General features: G+C 33.8%; 2 protein-coding genes across 3 annotated transcripts; one reads left to right on the top strand and one right to left on the bottom strand.

Moving 5' to 3' along the window:
* The first annotated feature begins 1,331 nt into the window (after positions 1-1,331).
* On the top strand, positions 1,332-4,484 carry LOC127245426 (nuclear pore complex protein NUP54). Its single transcript, XM_051266295.1, has 9 exons — positions 1,332-1,811; positions 1,909-1,962; positions 2,660-2,719; positions 2,814-2,924; positions 3,040-3,105; positions 3,213-3,299; positions 3,848-3,949; positions 4,027-4,170; positions 4,247-4,484. Exons 1-9 carry the CDS (start codon positions 1,410-1,412, stop codon positions 4,349-4,351), a joined length of 1,131 nt encoding a protein of 376 aa, XP_051122252.1. The 5' UTR covers positions 1,332-1,409; the 3' UTR covers positions 4,352-4,484.
* A 95-nt stretch (positions 4,485-4,579) lies between these two features.
* On the bottom strand, positions 4,580-14,188 carry LOC127245424 (mannosyl-oligosaccharide glucosidase GCS1-like). 2 transcript variants are annotated; one of them, XM_051266293.1, is made up of 22 exons: positions 13,782-14,188; positions 13,583-13,656; positions 12,718-12,969; positions 11,986-12,154; positions 11,716-11,802; positions 11,514-11,582; positions 11,314-11,401; positions 9,869-9,951; positions 8,926-9,033; positions 8,407-8,528; positions 8,137-8,244; positions 7,978-8,051; positions 7,339-7,464; positions 7,123-7,190; positions 6,541-6,687; positions 6,415-6,465; positions 6,045-6,101; positions 5,480-5,629; positions 5,263-5,354; positions 5,081-5,190; positions 4,935-4,998; positions 4,580-4,772 (listed from the first exon to the last, which is right to left on the bottom strand). In XM_051266293.1, exons 1-22 carry the CDS (start codon positions 14,061-14,063, stop codon positions 4,628-4,630), a joined length of 2,526 nt encoding a protein of 841 aa, XP_051122250.1. In that variant the 5' UTR covers positions 14,064-14,188; the 3' UTR covers positions 4,580-4,627. The 2 variants fall into 2 exon arrangements, with proteins under 2 accessions (XP_051122250.1, XP_051122251.1); XM_051266294.1 differs by lacking the exon at positions 4,580-4,772 and having other exon boundaries at positions 4,935-5,017.
* Positions 14,189-17,812: the final 3,624 nt, after the last annotated feature.

The raw sequence follows: 17,812 nt of genomic DNA, 5'->3' as shown, positions 1-17,812 counted from the left end.
CGTATTTGTCGAGACCGCCGGAATAGGGACGAGGTAGGCTCGGAATCGCAATCGTCGTCAGAGTTTGGGCAATACCCAAGTTCGAACCAGATATCGTCAATTTTTGGGAGCGATCCAGCGCCGCTATCAAACAATCTGTCCTTTTCCGGCGACGGTTGATGCCGGAGAGAAGTTACTGATGCCTTCTCCCGCCCTAGAGGTGAGACATTGATATCCAACCCTAAATCGAATGAAGATTCACTGTCTGGTACCCAAAATGAGAAACCCTCACTCGCACTAACCTTCTCTCCAGTAAATTGACGGGAAATACCGTCACTAGAAGCTGGGTTGACGGGGAAGAGCTCATCGGACGATTTGGGGATTTTACCAGAAAAATAGCCACAGTTCGGGCAGCGAAAAGAGGATCCCAACTTAGGGAAGGGCTGCTGTGAGCTCGGGGGAGAAAGCGTCGACGATTGGTAGACCGAAGACATCAATCTGAGATGACCAAAGCGCAGATCAAGAGAATACGTGAGCGAAGATTAGGGTTTCTCAGATCGGGGAGAGAGAAAGTGAATTGGGAAGATAAATTGGGTGGTGGGGGTAAGGGTAAAGGTGGGTGGTATTTATATGTATGTATATTTAGATTAAATTAATTTTAGATTAAGAAATTTTAATTATGTTTAAAGTATATAATAATTTGTCAAATATGGTAAATGACATGGTATGTGTGATGTTCCGAAACGGCAACATGAACATGTAATGTGGGACATAGAGAGTATTATCTCTTAATCTATTGAAAAACACCAAAGAGTCATTTCAAAAGGTACGAAGGGAGTAATATATTTTACAAAAGTTGGAAAAAATAAAAAAATTGAAGCAATATACACTCTTATTTCATTAAAAAATACTCTATGTCAATTAGGGACATCATATTTTAAGTAGTGTAGGCCAGTAACTTATCAATAATAAATTATGATAATATTTTATTATTTTTTATATAAGTAGTGTTGTTGATATTTTAATTTTTTTAATTATATCTCAATAAAATAGATGCAATATGAATATTATTTTATAGATAATAAAATTTTATATAATACAAATAAATAAAAAATATGTATTTATTTATCAATATCATAAATTAATTTTTATGAAAAATAAGAAGTTTTAAAGACAGATAAAAATATTTATTAATTGAAAAGAGAAATACAAATAAAAGGATTTCAGAGTGACGACGTAGTTTAATTAAATTGATTTATATTTATTTAGTATGATTAAAATTAATAAATTTATCAAAAATAAAAAGATTAGAAATTTAAAAAGATTTCGTTAAACTCGAAATTTGAAGCCCACTGTAAATGCGACCATCCCCATAATATTGGCGGTAACTGCAAATCTAATCTAGGGTTCCGCCACCGCCCCCGATAATAATGTTCGGAGCTCAGCCTCAGCCTCAGCCGTCCTTCGGCACGCCTTCCTCCACGCCCGCTTTCGGCACGCCCTCCTCCACTCCAGCTTTCGGCACGCCCTCCTCCACTCCAGCTTTCGGCACTCCCTCCTCGACGCCGGCCTTCGGAACGCCTTCAACTCCGGCATTCGGCTCCTCGCTGTTTTCGACACCATTTTCGCAGCAATCTCAACCCCAACAGCAGCAGCAGACCCCATCGCTGTTTCAGACGCCTCAGCAGCAGCAGCAAAGTCCGTTTGGATTTTCGACGCCGTTCAATGCCGCGTCGCAAGCGCAGCCGACAAATTTTATGAATTTACAGCTGACAACTCAGATGGCTCCTGTTGCACCTCTTCCGTTTTCTCTGGCAGATCGAGACATTCAAGTAGGGATTCGGTTCGCGAATTTAAATTTAGTGACGAGCTTTAAGGATTCCGATCAATTACTTTGTTTAATTTGAACTGATTGTGTTGTTCTTCCAGGGAATTGTGGATGCGTATAAGCAAGAGTCAGGGAACCCTAAATATGCCTTCAAGGTTTGAGTTTTCAGCGCTTTGTGATCTCTTTTTGTGTGCTCTGCGTTTACTGATTTGATAATTTTCATATGGTTTATACTGCCACAAGACTGAAAAGAAAGTGAGATGTCTACACCTTAGGTTAGCTAATTGATAATCCCTTTCGGCTTGATCGAAAGGTTCTCAAACCTGAATTAATGTCGGGGTTTGGTTTAACTTTCCATTTGAGGTTTTTTAATTAAACTTAAGATTTCCAAATTACCACTTTGAGCTCAAGATTGTGAAAATAGTATGAGTTTGAAATTGCTCATACTGAGCAAGTGAGTGTTTCTCTAATGTTTGGATTGGGGTTTGGGTCTTAGTAGTAGTAAAACTTCAAATTGAAATAGTATTTGATGTAGTATAAATAGCTGTTTGATGTGATATTTTAAATAAAAAATATGTTTGATTTGATGGTTTTTGAAGACAAAAAATTGATGAACAGTCCGAGACAAAATTCAGACCTTAAAGAAACTCGGAGTGAAGCTTATCCACCAAAAAATTATGCAATAGCTCTTAGAAAAATTATCTAGCGATTGGATATGGCTAGGTTGTTGATTAGGTCACAGCTTCTTGAAATATACTACGTAATATGTATTGGGCGGTGAGATAGTTTACGTCAGTGATATGTGTATTTTAGATTGAGTGAACTCATCAATCACCTTTGTTGGTTTCGCAGCATCTGTTGTTCAGTGTGACCGATCCTCAGTACAGAGTGAAGCCTGCAAATGTATCCGATGTAAGTTCAGAATGGCCAATTTGATATCCATCACCGGTGCTTGAATTGAACGTATTTTTCTTGTGGAGTCTTTTATAATAGTTTAGACCATCAGATTATGTGGGCAGAAGCAATAGCGAAGCTAGAAGGCATGGAGAGTTCCAAACGGGAGAGCCTGTGGCCCCAACTTGTGCAAGGCTTTAAGGATCTTTCGCAGCGTCTTAAGGTGCAAAGAAATTTGATTAGTTCCTTCAATGTGTTACTTATTCTCTCATACTCAATGATAATCATTTGACAATATGTATGATTTTTGGCCGGTTTCTGAATCTTGGTTTATGAAGCTCCAAGATGAAGTTATACTCTCAGATTCTGAGAGGTTGAAGATGACTCAAAGCAATGTGAAGATGGTGATTTCTCTCTCTCTCTCTCTCTCTCTCATGTCTATATAAATGTGTGTGCTTTTGGTGTATTATTGTTTCGATTTGAAGATTTCTTTGTCGTTCAATTAGTGCAGCTTCAGAGACACTTTCAAGTTGACACACTTCCATCGATTCAACGGATGCAGCAAAAGGAGCAAAGCCTCCAAAGGCGTCTTTTGCGGGTGAAGTATTCGATTGGATTTTCATTGATTACAATACAATTTTCACCGCAAAAAGAAATTAATTTATGTGTACTGTAATTTGCAAAGAAGGGTTTGCTCTTTTTGTCTCGGTGTTTTGCTTTAGTTTTCGATTTAAATAGTATTTTGATGAATAATGTGATTTTATAGGAAATTGTTTGCATAGTAAAAAAAACTGAAGGACATTCAAAGAGAATAGAGCGAAGGCGTTTCCATTGAATTTGGATTGGATTTAACTGTTATAACCTACTGCATCTCATCTTGCCATTTTATTTCATTTTCGATTCTGAATATTCAGGCCAAGTGAGTAGCAGTTATAGTGGTTGTCTCCCGGTAATTAATAGCTTATTTGCAGTGTTTCCACATACATTTGAGATCCTTGGTTTGCAAAGTTTTAATGTGGATGCTTGGAACAAATTTTGAAGATTTCGAACATTCTTGTGTATATTAAAGCGAATAATCTTCTGTTGGTTCTACTTCATATAATCCCGGTAATTAATAATCTTACGTATGTTATATACTGTACACAGGTTATGAGAATAATAGAAGCATTGGAAGGCAAAGGAAGCAGACTTCCCCTTATGAAAGGAGAGGTAGAATTGGCCGAGAAGCTAGCTGCAATAACCCGACAGGTTATTTTTTCGATGTTTAATATCAAACTTCAGTTTTGATGATGGGTCTAAGCGTGTAAATATGCATGTTCTTGCAGTTAAAAGGATCTGGGGCAGAGCTTTCCAGACGGGTTCAGAATCTGCTCACGTTGTCTAGGCTTCAAGCCGACGGTCTAAACGGTGGCCCATATTTGCTCGGAGCAGCCAAAATTCACGAGCAAAGTCTAGCTGACATGCAAGAGGTACACACGACACTTATATTTCTGGCATTCATTTATTGTTTTCGGTTATTTGGATGGCTGGTTGTGTTGCAAACAGGTCCTACAACGGCAGACAGAAGCCATTGCTCGGCTTGGCAGTGTGCTGAAGCGTGACATGCGCGACATGGAAATCATAATGGCTGAAGATGCAGAAATTTCCTAAGCATAGAATGACGATATCGATCCTGAGAAATTTCAGAATCCATTTCCAGCCAAGATTATGTTGTGACAATGTCAATCCTAGAAATTTCGAATATGACCATTTGTAGAATCAGATTCTTCATTTTGAAAAACTAGTTGTGGTGTAGTATAAGGTTCAAAACAAGCTAAGGGTTGATCTATTCGATTCTGCTCTGCTAATGTTATGCCGGTTTGTAATATGACCGACTAATTGAGCAATGATCCCAACTGTTGGATGTCGCCATTGTATTGAGCTCATCTAACAATCGTAGTATAACTCAGCCATCATCAAAACTACAAGCGAAGTCCAACCGGTGAATACTCTTGCGCCTTTTCCGTGTCCTTTCTTTTGATCATACTGCTCCCACAGGTACCTGGTCTGCTTATAGTTCTTTGCAACGTTTCTGCCATTTTGAAAGAAAATGAAATAACACTCGAGCTCCATGTAAAAGAAAAGGTGTAAAGGGGCAGGTTCATGTTCACAAGGAGTAGAGCGTAGAAAATTCAAATTCAAAACACAAAGAAACGCTCTGGATTTTGTGCAGATATGATTTAGGGGGGAATACCTGATCACATTACTCCTCAGGTCATTGTATATATTTCTAGCTTGGTCTTGGTATGGCCCATCAGCTACAACAACCAAGTCGACCTTGATAAAGATACAGTTAAGAGTTGAAACTGAGAATAAGAAAAATCATTTGAAACTTTGTACCTTCAGAATAATATTTAAGTGCGGAGAGAATCATGTAGTTCATGTTCATCCAAATTGGTCCTCTCCAATAAGGTGCATCGTGCTCGGTGTTGCGTTGCATGTATATTGAGCTGGAACAAAATTCACCAAAATTCTTGTGAGTATTCTTGATCGAACCTAAAAATATTTATCCATAGTTCTACCTTGTTTTGGCTAAAGATCTAAGCCCAAATTTAGTCCACAGAATGCTCGAATTCGATATAAGATTCAGCTGTCTTTCTAGTATCCCCGACTCCTGCAATGTGTAGAATGTAATCGAACATCAAATAACCAGAACATATACATATATATATATATATCTACATATATATTTCTAAACAAAATCTGTAAATTGTAGCATCAGATCCTTGATTAACTCACAGGTGGTATAAGTCTATTCATGAAGGGGAAGAGGCTAACGTAGCCGATATGAGGAATTAGTCTAAGTGAAGGCTGCTCTAAAACTTCTCGTACAAGTTCACGAGTAGGGTAATTTCCCGGTGTTTCTAAAACCCGCCAAGTTAGCCGAACCTGAGAGAGAGAGTCAAACATGGGGTAAGCCAAGGTCATAATTTGTATAATTCAAAACTTTCATGTCTGTCAGCTTCCACCAACAAGTTCTTACATCAATAGTTAATTCTAACATCATGAATAAGCATACGTTCGACTATATTTATATTTACTTCTGCATATACTTACCTCTCATATTTTGAACATGCACATTAAAGAAATGAATACTACACCACTAATGTGTCCAATACGGAACTTCTTCATCTTCATTTGTTTCGAATTAGAACATAACAGACACTAGCATTAAGAACAATATCAGTAGGAAATGGTAACGGAATAGAGAAATTTTAGCAAGAAACGTCAATGATTTGCATGACCAGAATTCAGGAAGCAAATATATATGGTGCTAGAGTACTGTAAAAGCTAAAGAGTGTACCTTCTCTGTATGATTTCCATAGTCAAAATAAGCTCCATAGTTATTGTCAAAATGCAACTGAAAAGCACACAGAAAGAACATCAGTTTGATAGAAAACCAAACAGATCGATACAACTTCTACTAATATGATATTGATAGACAGGTTTTACAGCAGACAAGAGGGATTGCCTGTGTTCCCCCAACATTTTACTAGTGATACGGTTCCAATAAATATTACCAAAATATATAATATATACTTTATGTACTCACAAAAAATCAACATTTTAATACAAAATATTATTTTCTATATCATGGACACGATTCTTCATACCTAACACCAAAAACACATACATCCAAAAACACACAAAGTGAACAAACCCTTAGAAACTACCTTGTTTAAAAGCTCGAAGTCTGATAGCTGCTTAGCTGTCGTTCCATATTCCTGCAAAATACATATGAGCATATATTGTGAACTCAATGCTTAGCAACTCCTTCAATTTTAGTTTTCCACTTGTACCTTTCCAACATTACTGTCCTCAAGAAATTCTGAAATAGAATTCATGCAATCAGCAGCAACGTACATCCAACATCGTAGATCAATGTGACGCTCATCTTCACTTGGGTGTGAAGCACGGGGATAATCATCCAATCCAGAAGACAGTGTCTAGAGATGCCAAAGAACAAATTTGTTAAGTGCCAAAGTAATCAATAATAATTACCTTTGCCTGCTCCAAATTTTAGAATGTTATATGTTACGACTATAATGTCTGCTGCAACTCTACAGTGCTGAAGCAAGCTAATGCACAAAAACAGGTAAAACTAAAATATGAGAACTATGCCGTTCAAAATAAGCATGTACTCTTCAGACATTCTCAACATCTGAGGGTAGGGGTAAGATTGGAAATTTTGTGACGGAAGCAAGAAATAAATATAGTTACATCTTGACAAACTTATTTCTTGATTTCTATTACCCACAAAGGATCTTATGTATTGATAGAAACATAGTTACATGCATCTTATGTATATTGATAGAAACATGTTACATGTATCGTATGTATATTGATCAAAACACCTAAAAGGATATAAAGAGGATGGGAACCTTTGGATTTAATTCACGTCTAGTCAAGTTGTCCCTTCCATGCCAAAAGTAAGTGTTTGAAATTTTTCCTGCAATTAACAGCTAACTTTCATTTACAGAGCAACCAAATTAAACTGGGTATTCCAATCAAACTATGACTTCATGTAGGATGTTACACGCATTTTCTTTTTTTACAAGATACTAATCAATGTAAGGCACTAGTAATATTATGCTCACCCGATTGAGTAGAACTAAACCACTTAAACCATGCATCAAGACGCGCAAATGCACGACGTAAGAAGACAGTGAGATCATTTTTTTCAGATGTAGTGAACTTGTTTTTCTTCATGCCACAAATCAGATCTGCAAAAAAAGTGTACCTTATAACTTTCATATTTCAGCTGATCACTAAAAATTTCCCATTAACCCAAGTGTGATGAATGGTTTCTTGATCCAATCAGCTACTGACTAACCAAAATGGAGAACATATCAAGGGTATCTTCATAAAATTGTTGATATTTTAAATGGTTCAAATATATATAGTCACAGCCATTGTTAATGTATCTTTTCAAATATCAGCATGATAGATTGGATGCTTTACCATACAATGATATAAAATGGTTTGAGTGACATTGCTTGCAAATTACCAATGGTATTTGAATAGTTACATTTAGATTCTTTTACTAATATGATGTAACATGACTACAGGTTTGGCACTAATCAATTATATAATAAGAGAAATGTATAATGTTATGCTAGGTCATTTAACGAGTATGACCATTGACCAGATAGTGATTCTTCCACTTTATTATTTTAAATATATATATATATATATATATGACAAAAGAGATATGGAGACTGCAGTGAGAACCAAACCTCTCAAAACCAAAAACAATGTTGGAGGATTTCCATTAGATGGATGCTGAAGAACAAACTCAGGAGGTACCTTACTGAAGACAGAAAGACAACTAAACAAATAAATAAATAATAAAAATGATATGTGCTGGCAATATAAAGATATCAGCACGATTTCACCTTAAAGCTTCAGCACCTAAAATTTGCTCACGTGGTATCCAGCCATCTGCATTCATCAGATCCAACCAATGCCCAATGATATCCAAAGAAATTCTAACATCCCATCGCCTTTTTATATATATAACATAAAAAGACAGAGAGTTAGATAAAAAAAGTCTCCAACTTTCTTAACCAAAAAAAAAAAAATCAAGCTTTGACTATTAACAAATAGTACTCCAGTCGCCAGAAAAACCAAAATAAGAAAGATCAACATGCCCACAGATAACCCACCATATCAGTAGCTGGTGGAATCCTTCATCCCAAAGAAAACCCCGAGGAAAGAAGGGACGACTAGGCACCGCTGTATATAGCTCAGCTGGCCAATATGATACATAGTTATCACCAGGTACAAGCTGCATGCAGAAATAACCCACTGCATGACTTTGTTAGGCATTCCAAATTCCAACCAGCAATACTATCATCGTGAACAATGTATTATAGCAAGGTGGGTGCATTTCAAATACATATTCATACATATACAAAAAGAAAAAGAAAAAAAAATACTAATAATAATTTTTTCAAACCTGAAGCAAGAATATATTCTTGCTCACTTGAACGATTAATTCATATATAAATCAAAGATATGGTTGTAGTTAATGTACAAAAAGAAAAAATAAAATAAAATAAAATACAAATGAAGAGCAAGAAAACAAGAGGGGCATGTAGGGGCCAAGTAAAACCCCATCACTCATTATGGCACCAAAGTCTCAAAATATATGGGATAAGAACAAATTCAGCCAACAAACTTACATTAGAAGATGGTGGAACTGAAATTTTTGATTGGCCATAAAAGTATCCAATCCCACCCAATAAATTCCCAAGAGCTGCTTTGCCCACTGTTGAGGCTTCAAAGTCGAGCTGAAATAATACAACTGACCTTAATTCGAAAACATAAAAACCAAAGAACAAACAAATGAGAGAAGTATAGTGATGACAGAAGTAGATTGATGAGTTGATAACTGGACCAGATCTTTTGGCCGGCTCAAAAGTACTAGAAATATCTGATTGACAATTATACATAGGTTCTGGCACATATTGTCCCAAAACCGTACTTCAGTTCAATATATCAGTGTGATTGACCTCAAGAAATAGTGGTGACTTGATATGTGATGTTACCGACAAATAACCACATACAAAATTTCTGCACAGATTAAAGCAACATTTGCTTCCACACAATGTAGTTTATAATTATTCTTTCATATGTTAATATGTGTCCATGGTAAACTAAATGTGTGCTGCGGAACAGATGATAAAACTTCCAGTCACTGTCTATGATTTCACATGTTTAATCACATTTCTTGATTTTGAAATAATAAAATCCAGGAATTTAGGTTAATACAACAACTTTGACAATATGAAACTCATTATCCAATATTGCATAACTACATACAAGGAAATTTCAAAATGATATTTTTTACACATCCAAAGTCAATAAACTAAACCTAGCATTGTAAAGAAATTATACAATGAAACAAATATGTATAAAATATATTTAAAGTGTACACCTTCAAGATTAAGAAATGAAGTTAACTTAGGCATTTAGCTGAAATCTAAATGAAGAAGTCACCAAAAAGTCAACGGCATACCTCAGAGTGGAAATATAAAGCACATATAAATCTTGAATTCGTAAATATATTATGTATCTGAATTTTAGGGGCTGGATCAGAAGAACAAGAATCATCCTATTAAGTACCTCATCAGACACATTAAAGCATCTTTTGAAATTTTCATCAAATTGCTTCTGCTTCTGCTCTAGATGACTAGTGAAGAAATCACCTGGAGTGATTTATAAGTAATTAGTATTTCAATAGAGAGAATAAAAAAATTAAGATGTGTTTGTTTTTTTTATTACAAATAAAAAAATTCAATTATTCATCATGCACGGTTTTAAAAAAAATAAAATAATGATTTCATATCCTAAAACATCATATCAAAATACTATTTAAACCAAAAATTCAAATCACCACCTCAATTTCAAATTAAAACAAAAAAATACCCTAAAATTAACTTGTATCAAATACGACAAAAAGAAAAACTGAAAAATAAAAACAAGCTTCATGCTAATCATGCATGCAAAGGAACCATTCATTTGAGAGCAAGTTAACTTATAATTACTTAAAACTTCACCAATAGACAACTCCAAGCTGGTTTTAGCAACAAGCATTTTATAAGTTGCATAGACTAACATGTACATAAATAAATGCTTGATTTAAGTACAGACAGAAGTTGAAGAGGAGAAAATTGGGGCCTTTTCGGGCTTTTCCTATTAATTACACTTAATAATATTTTAGCACCACAATTTGCATAAAAGGAAATCTCCAAATAGATAAAGATATCTATAAGACAAACAGAACAGAGAAAATCCTCCACTCTTCTGAGACAGAAACTCTGCAAACAATTCCAAATACAAGCAATTTAATCATTTGTTTAATTATTTTGCCGTTCCTGGTCAAGAGCTTGGTTGCAGGGACTCGGTATACTGTGTTCAGTCACTGATTAGATGAAAGCTTTATAAATGTGATTGCCAACCCTAAGTGATTACACTGCTTGAAAAGGAGCTCTGGATTGGATAAGATTTACAGAAGCAACATCTATAATCACTTTTCTACTCCACTCATTTCATCCAACAATGACATAAATTTAAGCGGGCATTTGAAACTGATTTGTGGATATTCAGAGAGTCCAGTGAATGTTAAAACAAATTAAATCTGATATTTATGTATATTCAAGAAATAGCATACTCGTCAATGTTCAATTCTGTAGAATGTTAAAGGAGTGATCTGTGATTCTGTAGTAAATGAGTAAACATGTATCATTCCTAATATGACCTGCTTTATCAATTATGCAACATTAAACATGCATTGCTTACTTCGCATTTGCAAGAACTTTTGAATTTTAATTTTTTTTTTTTTTTTTTATCTGCTACAAATCCAAATGAGAACTTGTTTCTGAGTTTGTATGAGAAATTTGAATCACTGAGAAATGCAGTCTAGCATGCGTCCATGAGGAAAAAATTCAAAGTGAAGAATGCATAATGATTCTTCTCTCTACAAAATTCAATCAAGAACGTTGTGGCTAAACAAAAGCATTGCCCTTGGTTGAGAGAAAAGACCATATTAGAATGAATTACCACAGTACCTGTAAGGTGTTTGATGCGTTCTTCTACCCTTAAACTAGAACCAGACACAAAGGAAAAATCTGCTTTCATGGGAACCATTGCAGAGATCTGAACTAAGAATACAAATTGCTGAGTTAACAGATGAGAAATGACATACGAGACCAGGTAATTTTAATTTATGGAAGTTTCTGGGCAATATATGAAAATATTGACAATAGACCTGGAAAACTAGAACATTTGGTGCATTATCAGATGTATCAGAGAGTTGTAACCGACCCGTATTCCTAGCCTGGACAGAAAGTAAGGAAAATGAGCCAGAGGAAACGACTGTATCTAAAAGCACATTCAGTGAAACCTAACTGGATTGAAAAAAAACAATAGTAGCAGTCCAGAATAAAAACACACTAACTTGACCTTGATACCTGAATCGCAAGATTGATTTGGACAAGGTCAGATAGATTGTGGAAGTGATTTGTCTTGAAACCAGCATAATGGAACTCAAAGTCCTCCTACAAAATTAGTCATGGTTGAACTAATAATATAAAGGCCTGACAAACATGACATATACATTAAAACAGAACAACAGAATCAGAAAAATAATATGTACATCAACTAGTTTTTGTCATTATATATTGAACAGACACAGGTCGTATTAAAATAGCTGCAGAAAATATAATGGCCAAGTCAGATACCTTTGACTCTAAATGAAGCTTCCAACTACCAATATCATTTCTTGAACCAAGTGCAAGGATGTGGTCACCTGGAATATCTGAGGCACCCCTCCCTAATTCTAGAGCTGTTCCACTTTCATCAGCCATGTAAAAGAACAGGTGAACAACATCTGACATTTCCTCATTATGTCTACAGCAGCAAAAGTGAAAAGACTTCATATCAGCAAGTTACACCGAAGTTTGCAAGAATGACAGATGTTGAACATGAAAGCCAAGAGTGCTCGATGGACATCCATCGATCTAAAGTGATGAAATAGTTTTGAAGGTACATTTAGAAATAAATAGCAACTTATCAGAATGCATTAATAGGAACCAAAGCTAACCATCTAGAGTATTCCAACAAAACACAGGATTAACAGATTGGCAATCCAAATATTACGTAAGTTGGGAAAGATCTGGGAAGAGCATCCTTGCCACAACCCTCTATATATAGACTCCAAATATTGTAACATTAAGCATTTTTTTTTTTACATGCTCCTATTTTAGTTTCATGCAGAAAGCTTCCAATCTATATTTCTACTCCATTTTCAAGATGATTTGACCTTTCAATTTTCTAACTCTCAATGCAGAAAACGTGTCATGTTTATTTACCACATATAGGTCAATTGCCCATTGGTTTCACTGATAATAGGAAGAATAGTCTATACATATTCAGTTAAAGAAACTAGCAGTATAACTCAACTAGAAACTTACACTTCACTTTCTGCTTCAATCCGAACTGCCCAGTCCCCTCCATAGCCACTTCCTGTCTCCATCGATTTAAGAAAACTTGTCGTCAACTTCAAATTTTGGTCAACCAACAGTTGTCGGCCATAATCCCGTCCATTGTGATGTGTCCAACCATAGGTTTTAAGCTCATCTGAGTCTTGACATACATGCCGCATAGTGTACCTCCCATCCTTAACACCAAGCCACATCAAACCAGCAAGAAGAGACTGTGTTGTCCTGAAAGTGGCATCTTCTTATCATATTTGTATTGACCACACAGTATATAATAGCCAAATAAAAACACTAATGAAATAGATGCAGTGATAAATTACACACTTAAATAAACACAAGTTAAAACTCATATCCAAGAAAACAACTCAAAAGAATAATGCAACATTATTACATTCCAAATGTCAAACTTTTTTCATAACTTATACATTTAGCAAACACCGACACACGTCCTATCTTAAGTATCTTGAAAGAATGAAGAATAAGAAAAAGTGAAGTTCATCCATACAGAAGGGGCAAGCAAAATTGGAAAGAATTCTATATATTTAGTATGAACTACATAAGGCCTTAGCAATCATAATCTCAACAACGTTGAGGCATATACAAGAACAGTCAAAGAAGGCAGTTTATACTGACAAAGCCCCACGTACAAGTTTAGAAGAACTTTCCATTCATCACAACATATCCAAATTTAGATCATATCACACACAAAAATGGTGGATTCAGTATCTTACCCTTCACATTTTCTCCTAAGCTGATGATATATCAAGCATATCGTTTTAGAGCTAATAGCAACGACACAACATAAAGAAAAAACGTAAACTTACTAACAAGCATTCACCTTGCTCGTATTCCAAAATAAACATGTGGCCTATATGTTCCCCAATATAAACTCTCCTTGTGCTCCCCTTCGAACTGTAAAAAACGATTTCACTAAATCATCGGATAAATCTCATATACAGTGACGAAGCAATCAACAAAATATTTTTTCATTCATGATTAGATCACATAAAAAAAACAATAATTAGCTGCTTGTTTACCATAGGAAGATCCATGAGCTTCGGAGCAGGTAATGGAGTAACGACCCTGGGTTTAACAGACTCCTTCTCAGGGTTTACAAAATAGTTCATCCCATACAATCCGATTGCAACCAGAACAGCTGCAGAAACGAAGAAGATCTTCCACCTTAAACTTAATACTCGATTGAGACTTCGGTCTTTCGCACGGGTTTTCGCATTCGGAGTTGCCCTGTTCGGCGGCTCATCACCATCAGAGAAGGTTACAGTTTTCCCTCGCATATTTCTTCGGGAAATTCGAGTCATTTGTCCAGCGAGATTACGGTTTCTAGCTCTGTGTCTCAGACAAAATTGTAGACAATTAACTGAAGACGAACAGCAGGGAGTGTAGGCTGAGAAAGACAAGCTTCCCTGCGGTTTCTTACCGTGCGGTTGGCTACAATACAATGCTAACTGAAAAAGAAGCGGAGTTGAGAATTGGGCCTTCTATATTGGATCAAAGAGAGAACGATCTGTAAACCCAATTCACAATTATCTACTATTTAGAGCCGATAACAATTCGAGCTGACTCAGATTTCCAGTGTTGTTAACGTTCGTGAATAAAGTTTATGTTCGTTCGCTAAGCTTCTCATTTCGTTAAAAATTTTTTGTGTTTGAGCTAGTGTTCGTATTCGATTCGTTTAGGCTCGATTAAGTTCGTTCGAACTCGTTTGTCTTATTTTTTAAATTTATATATAAATTATAAAAAAAAATTTAAAATTATTTTATTTATATATTTTAAATTAATATTTTATTTATTTATAAATTATAATTATAAATATATATAATATTTATAATAAATATATTATTTAAAAGAATCGTTCGCGAACAAAGCTCGGGCTCGTTCGTTAACCAAACGAGCATGTTTATGTTGTTCAGCTCGACTCGACTCGTTAACGTTCGTAAACGAGCTTCAATCGAGGCGAATTGAACTAAACCGAGCCGAATTCACGAACGGTTCGATTCGTTTAACAGCTCTACTATCTACTATAGATATATTTACCTTCGATTTTGATAGGCCACGTCGCTACTTTTGTTTTTCTTTTTTTTTTTTAATTTTTGACACGTGGGCCCCACATAAATATAATAATAATTTGAACTTTTTTGTTTCTCTTAAATTTATGGGGTGGAACCCACGTAGTATAATAATAATAATAATAATAATAATAATAATAATAATAATATTAATATACATAGCTAATTCTTTATTTTAATTAGTGAGACTTTTTTATTTTTTAATTAGATTTTTCTTTAAATTTTGGTTTAAATAGAAATTTTTTATTTATATTCTTTTTTAAAAAGTAATAGTCTAAATATTATTCTCATCGTCGTAAATTTTATTGATAAAATAAATGTGTATAAGAAATATTTTGATTTTTCTTTTATATTTTATAATGTATGTAAATTGTATATAATCTATCAAAATTATATAAATTTTAATTTTTTAAAGTTTATATTTACGATTAAAAATAATACTCATTTCGTCTCTTAACAATCCATTCATTTTTCTCGTAACAAAGTATCAATTTCCTTTTCAAGTAACTGACAATCTACCTAATATTACAAATACCTTTCTAATTTACCATATATTATACAAATATCATTACCTTTATATCATACAATACTAATAAGGATAATTTAATTTTTTTACCTTTATTTTTACTACATTTCAATATAATACTAATATTTCTAAAACTTCGTGCAAAAAGTAAATGAATAGATAGATATGAGACGGAGGGAGTAATTTGTTAGGCGTTGGCTACAGTGCTGAATTTTATAATTCAACATTGTTCTGACAACGCACTGCAGCACACAGTGTTACTATCGGCAACTCACAGTCTGCATTCATATAATACAAATACAACACATTAACCAATAACACATGCTATAGTTTTATACAACATAATCAATACTTGATTTCAGCACACTATATACTGTTATACAACATACTTATATTATGAACCAACAACACAAATACAACACATGCACTTATAACACATGTTATAGTCTAATACAATACAAATACTAATTGATTTCATCACATCACATACTGTTATATAGCACGCTATAATTATGAATCAACATTACCTGTCTTTATTATACACAGCATGTGCCGTACATAATAAGACTTTGTGCTGTTTCTATATATTACGGGTGGTGATTTGAACGATGCTGATTTCTACAATTCAACACCCTAACCGTTCCCAATTTGTTAATAATGTGTTTATTTTTCTAAATTCCCAATTAAATGGTAAAAATAAGTAACAAAGTGTCAAATTTATATTTGTTTGTCACTTAGAAATATTCTTGTCAATTAAAAATAATCTTTTTTTTTTTTACTCCCTCAAATATCCCTAATTTTTATAAAAGTATTTTAGCATTTGTACCAAAGATAAAAATTTTAAAATTATTGTATACACTTTCATAAATTAATAAAATATAATTATAATGTAATCCATTGAAAAAAAAAATATATATTTCTTGCTATTTCAGAATAAATAAATTATATTATAGTAATAATAAAAATCAATTTAGATTAATATTTCAACGTAAAATAATTTATAATAATAATTATTATTAAGTGTGGATCCTATATCAAAAAATAAAATAAAATAAAATAATCCAGCAACTAATTAAAATAAAAAACCAAGTGTCACGTATTATTTTTAAGTGGGCTTTACCTTAAAAAATTAAAAAAAAAATAAATAAAAAATGGAACACCACGTAGCAACACAAACTCGTCAATATATACGTAGTATATACCGACAGTCATAATTATGACTAATCATATTGTATTTATGTATAAATATTCTCATTGCCGATGAATGAAAAAATAATCTGCATTTTTCATAATCTACATATTTTCTCTATCTTAATATCTCTCGTTCTTCTATTTCAGTCATAAATTATACATATTTCTATTTTGGGTTGTTCAATTACAAAGTAACAATTTTATTAAATACTCAATTTTACATCATTGCTTTTATACTAAAAAGTAATATAAAAAATGTCATTACACTATTTTTAACTACCCACTACAATTAAAACACTATTATTTCTTAAATTCCACTGCAAAAGTAAATATTTACTTTGTAGCCGGACGGAGGGATTACAGTATAAAAGTTTATACTTCATTTGTCTCAATTCAAATAGGACTTTTGAGATTTTGTAGTAAATTAAGAAATAATAGTATTTTATTGGTTAGTAAAAATGCGTAAGAGTTTTTGATAGTTTTGCCATTTGACTTTATGTATAAACTAATTATACGTGTAATAATATATTTGTAATTTAAGTAAAAATTAACAGTATTTTAGTATTAATATATAATTACTTTTTCTAAGTACTAATGCGAGTATTGAACTTAATGAATCTTCAAAATTTATATTCAGTGTTTTCTCTAGTACCTGAATAATAAATGATACATTGATAGCATCTTTTTTTTTTTGTTTTTTTGAGCTATCTAGATTTATGCCTTAATCTTGGTTGCCAACAAAATAATTATCAATCAAAATGGAATGTGATTTTCTTTTGGTTTGGTCCCACCATATTTATAGATTTATATATGCATATTTATTCCACTTCAAAGTGCAGGGGAGAAGTGCAAGCGGTGATGAGTTTCTTTCTTTCTACTGTTTTACACAAAATTGATAGAAATATTATCAATATCTATCTATCTATCCAATGTCAAAAGCTAAGTTGGGGTTGAACCAACTTATTAAATCGAATTATCACTTAACCGCCCGTTTTGGTCCTATCAGCTAGAAAACCTTTGTTCTCCACAACATCTACCACTGTCAAACTTGGGGAGAATTGCAAGTGGTGATGAGTTTCTTTCTTTCTACTGTTTTACAGAAAAGTGATAGAAATATTATCAATATCTATCTATCTATCCAATGTCAAAACTAGGTTGGGATTGAACCAACTTATTGAAGCGAATTATCACCGAACTGTCCGTCTTGGTCCTATCAGCTAGAAAACCTTTGTTCTCCACAACTTCTGCCACTATCAAACTTATC

The sequence above is a fragment of the Andrographis paniculata genome, unplaced genomic scaffold (genome assembly GCF_009805555.1).
Source record: "Andrographis paniculata isolate CXL003 unplaced genomic scaffold, ASM980555v1 Contig22END, whole genome shotgun sequence".
Lineage (NCBI taxonomy): Eukaryota > Viridiplantae > Streptophyta > Magnoliopsida > Lamiales > Acanthaceae > Andrographis > Andrographis paniculata.
The sequence above is the reverse complement of the archived record's forward strand: the minus strand, read 5'-3'. Positions and strand labels throughout refer to the sequence as shown.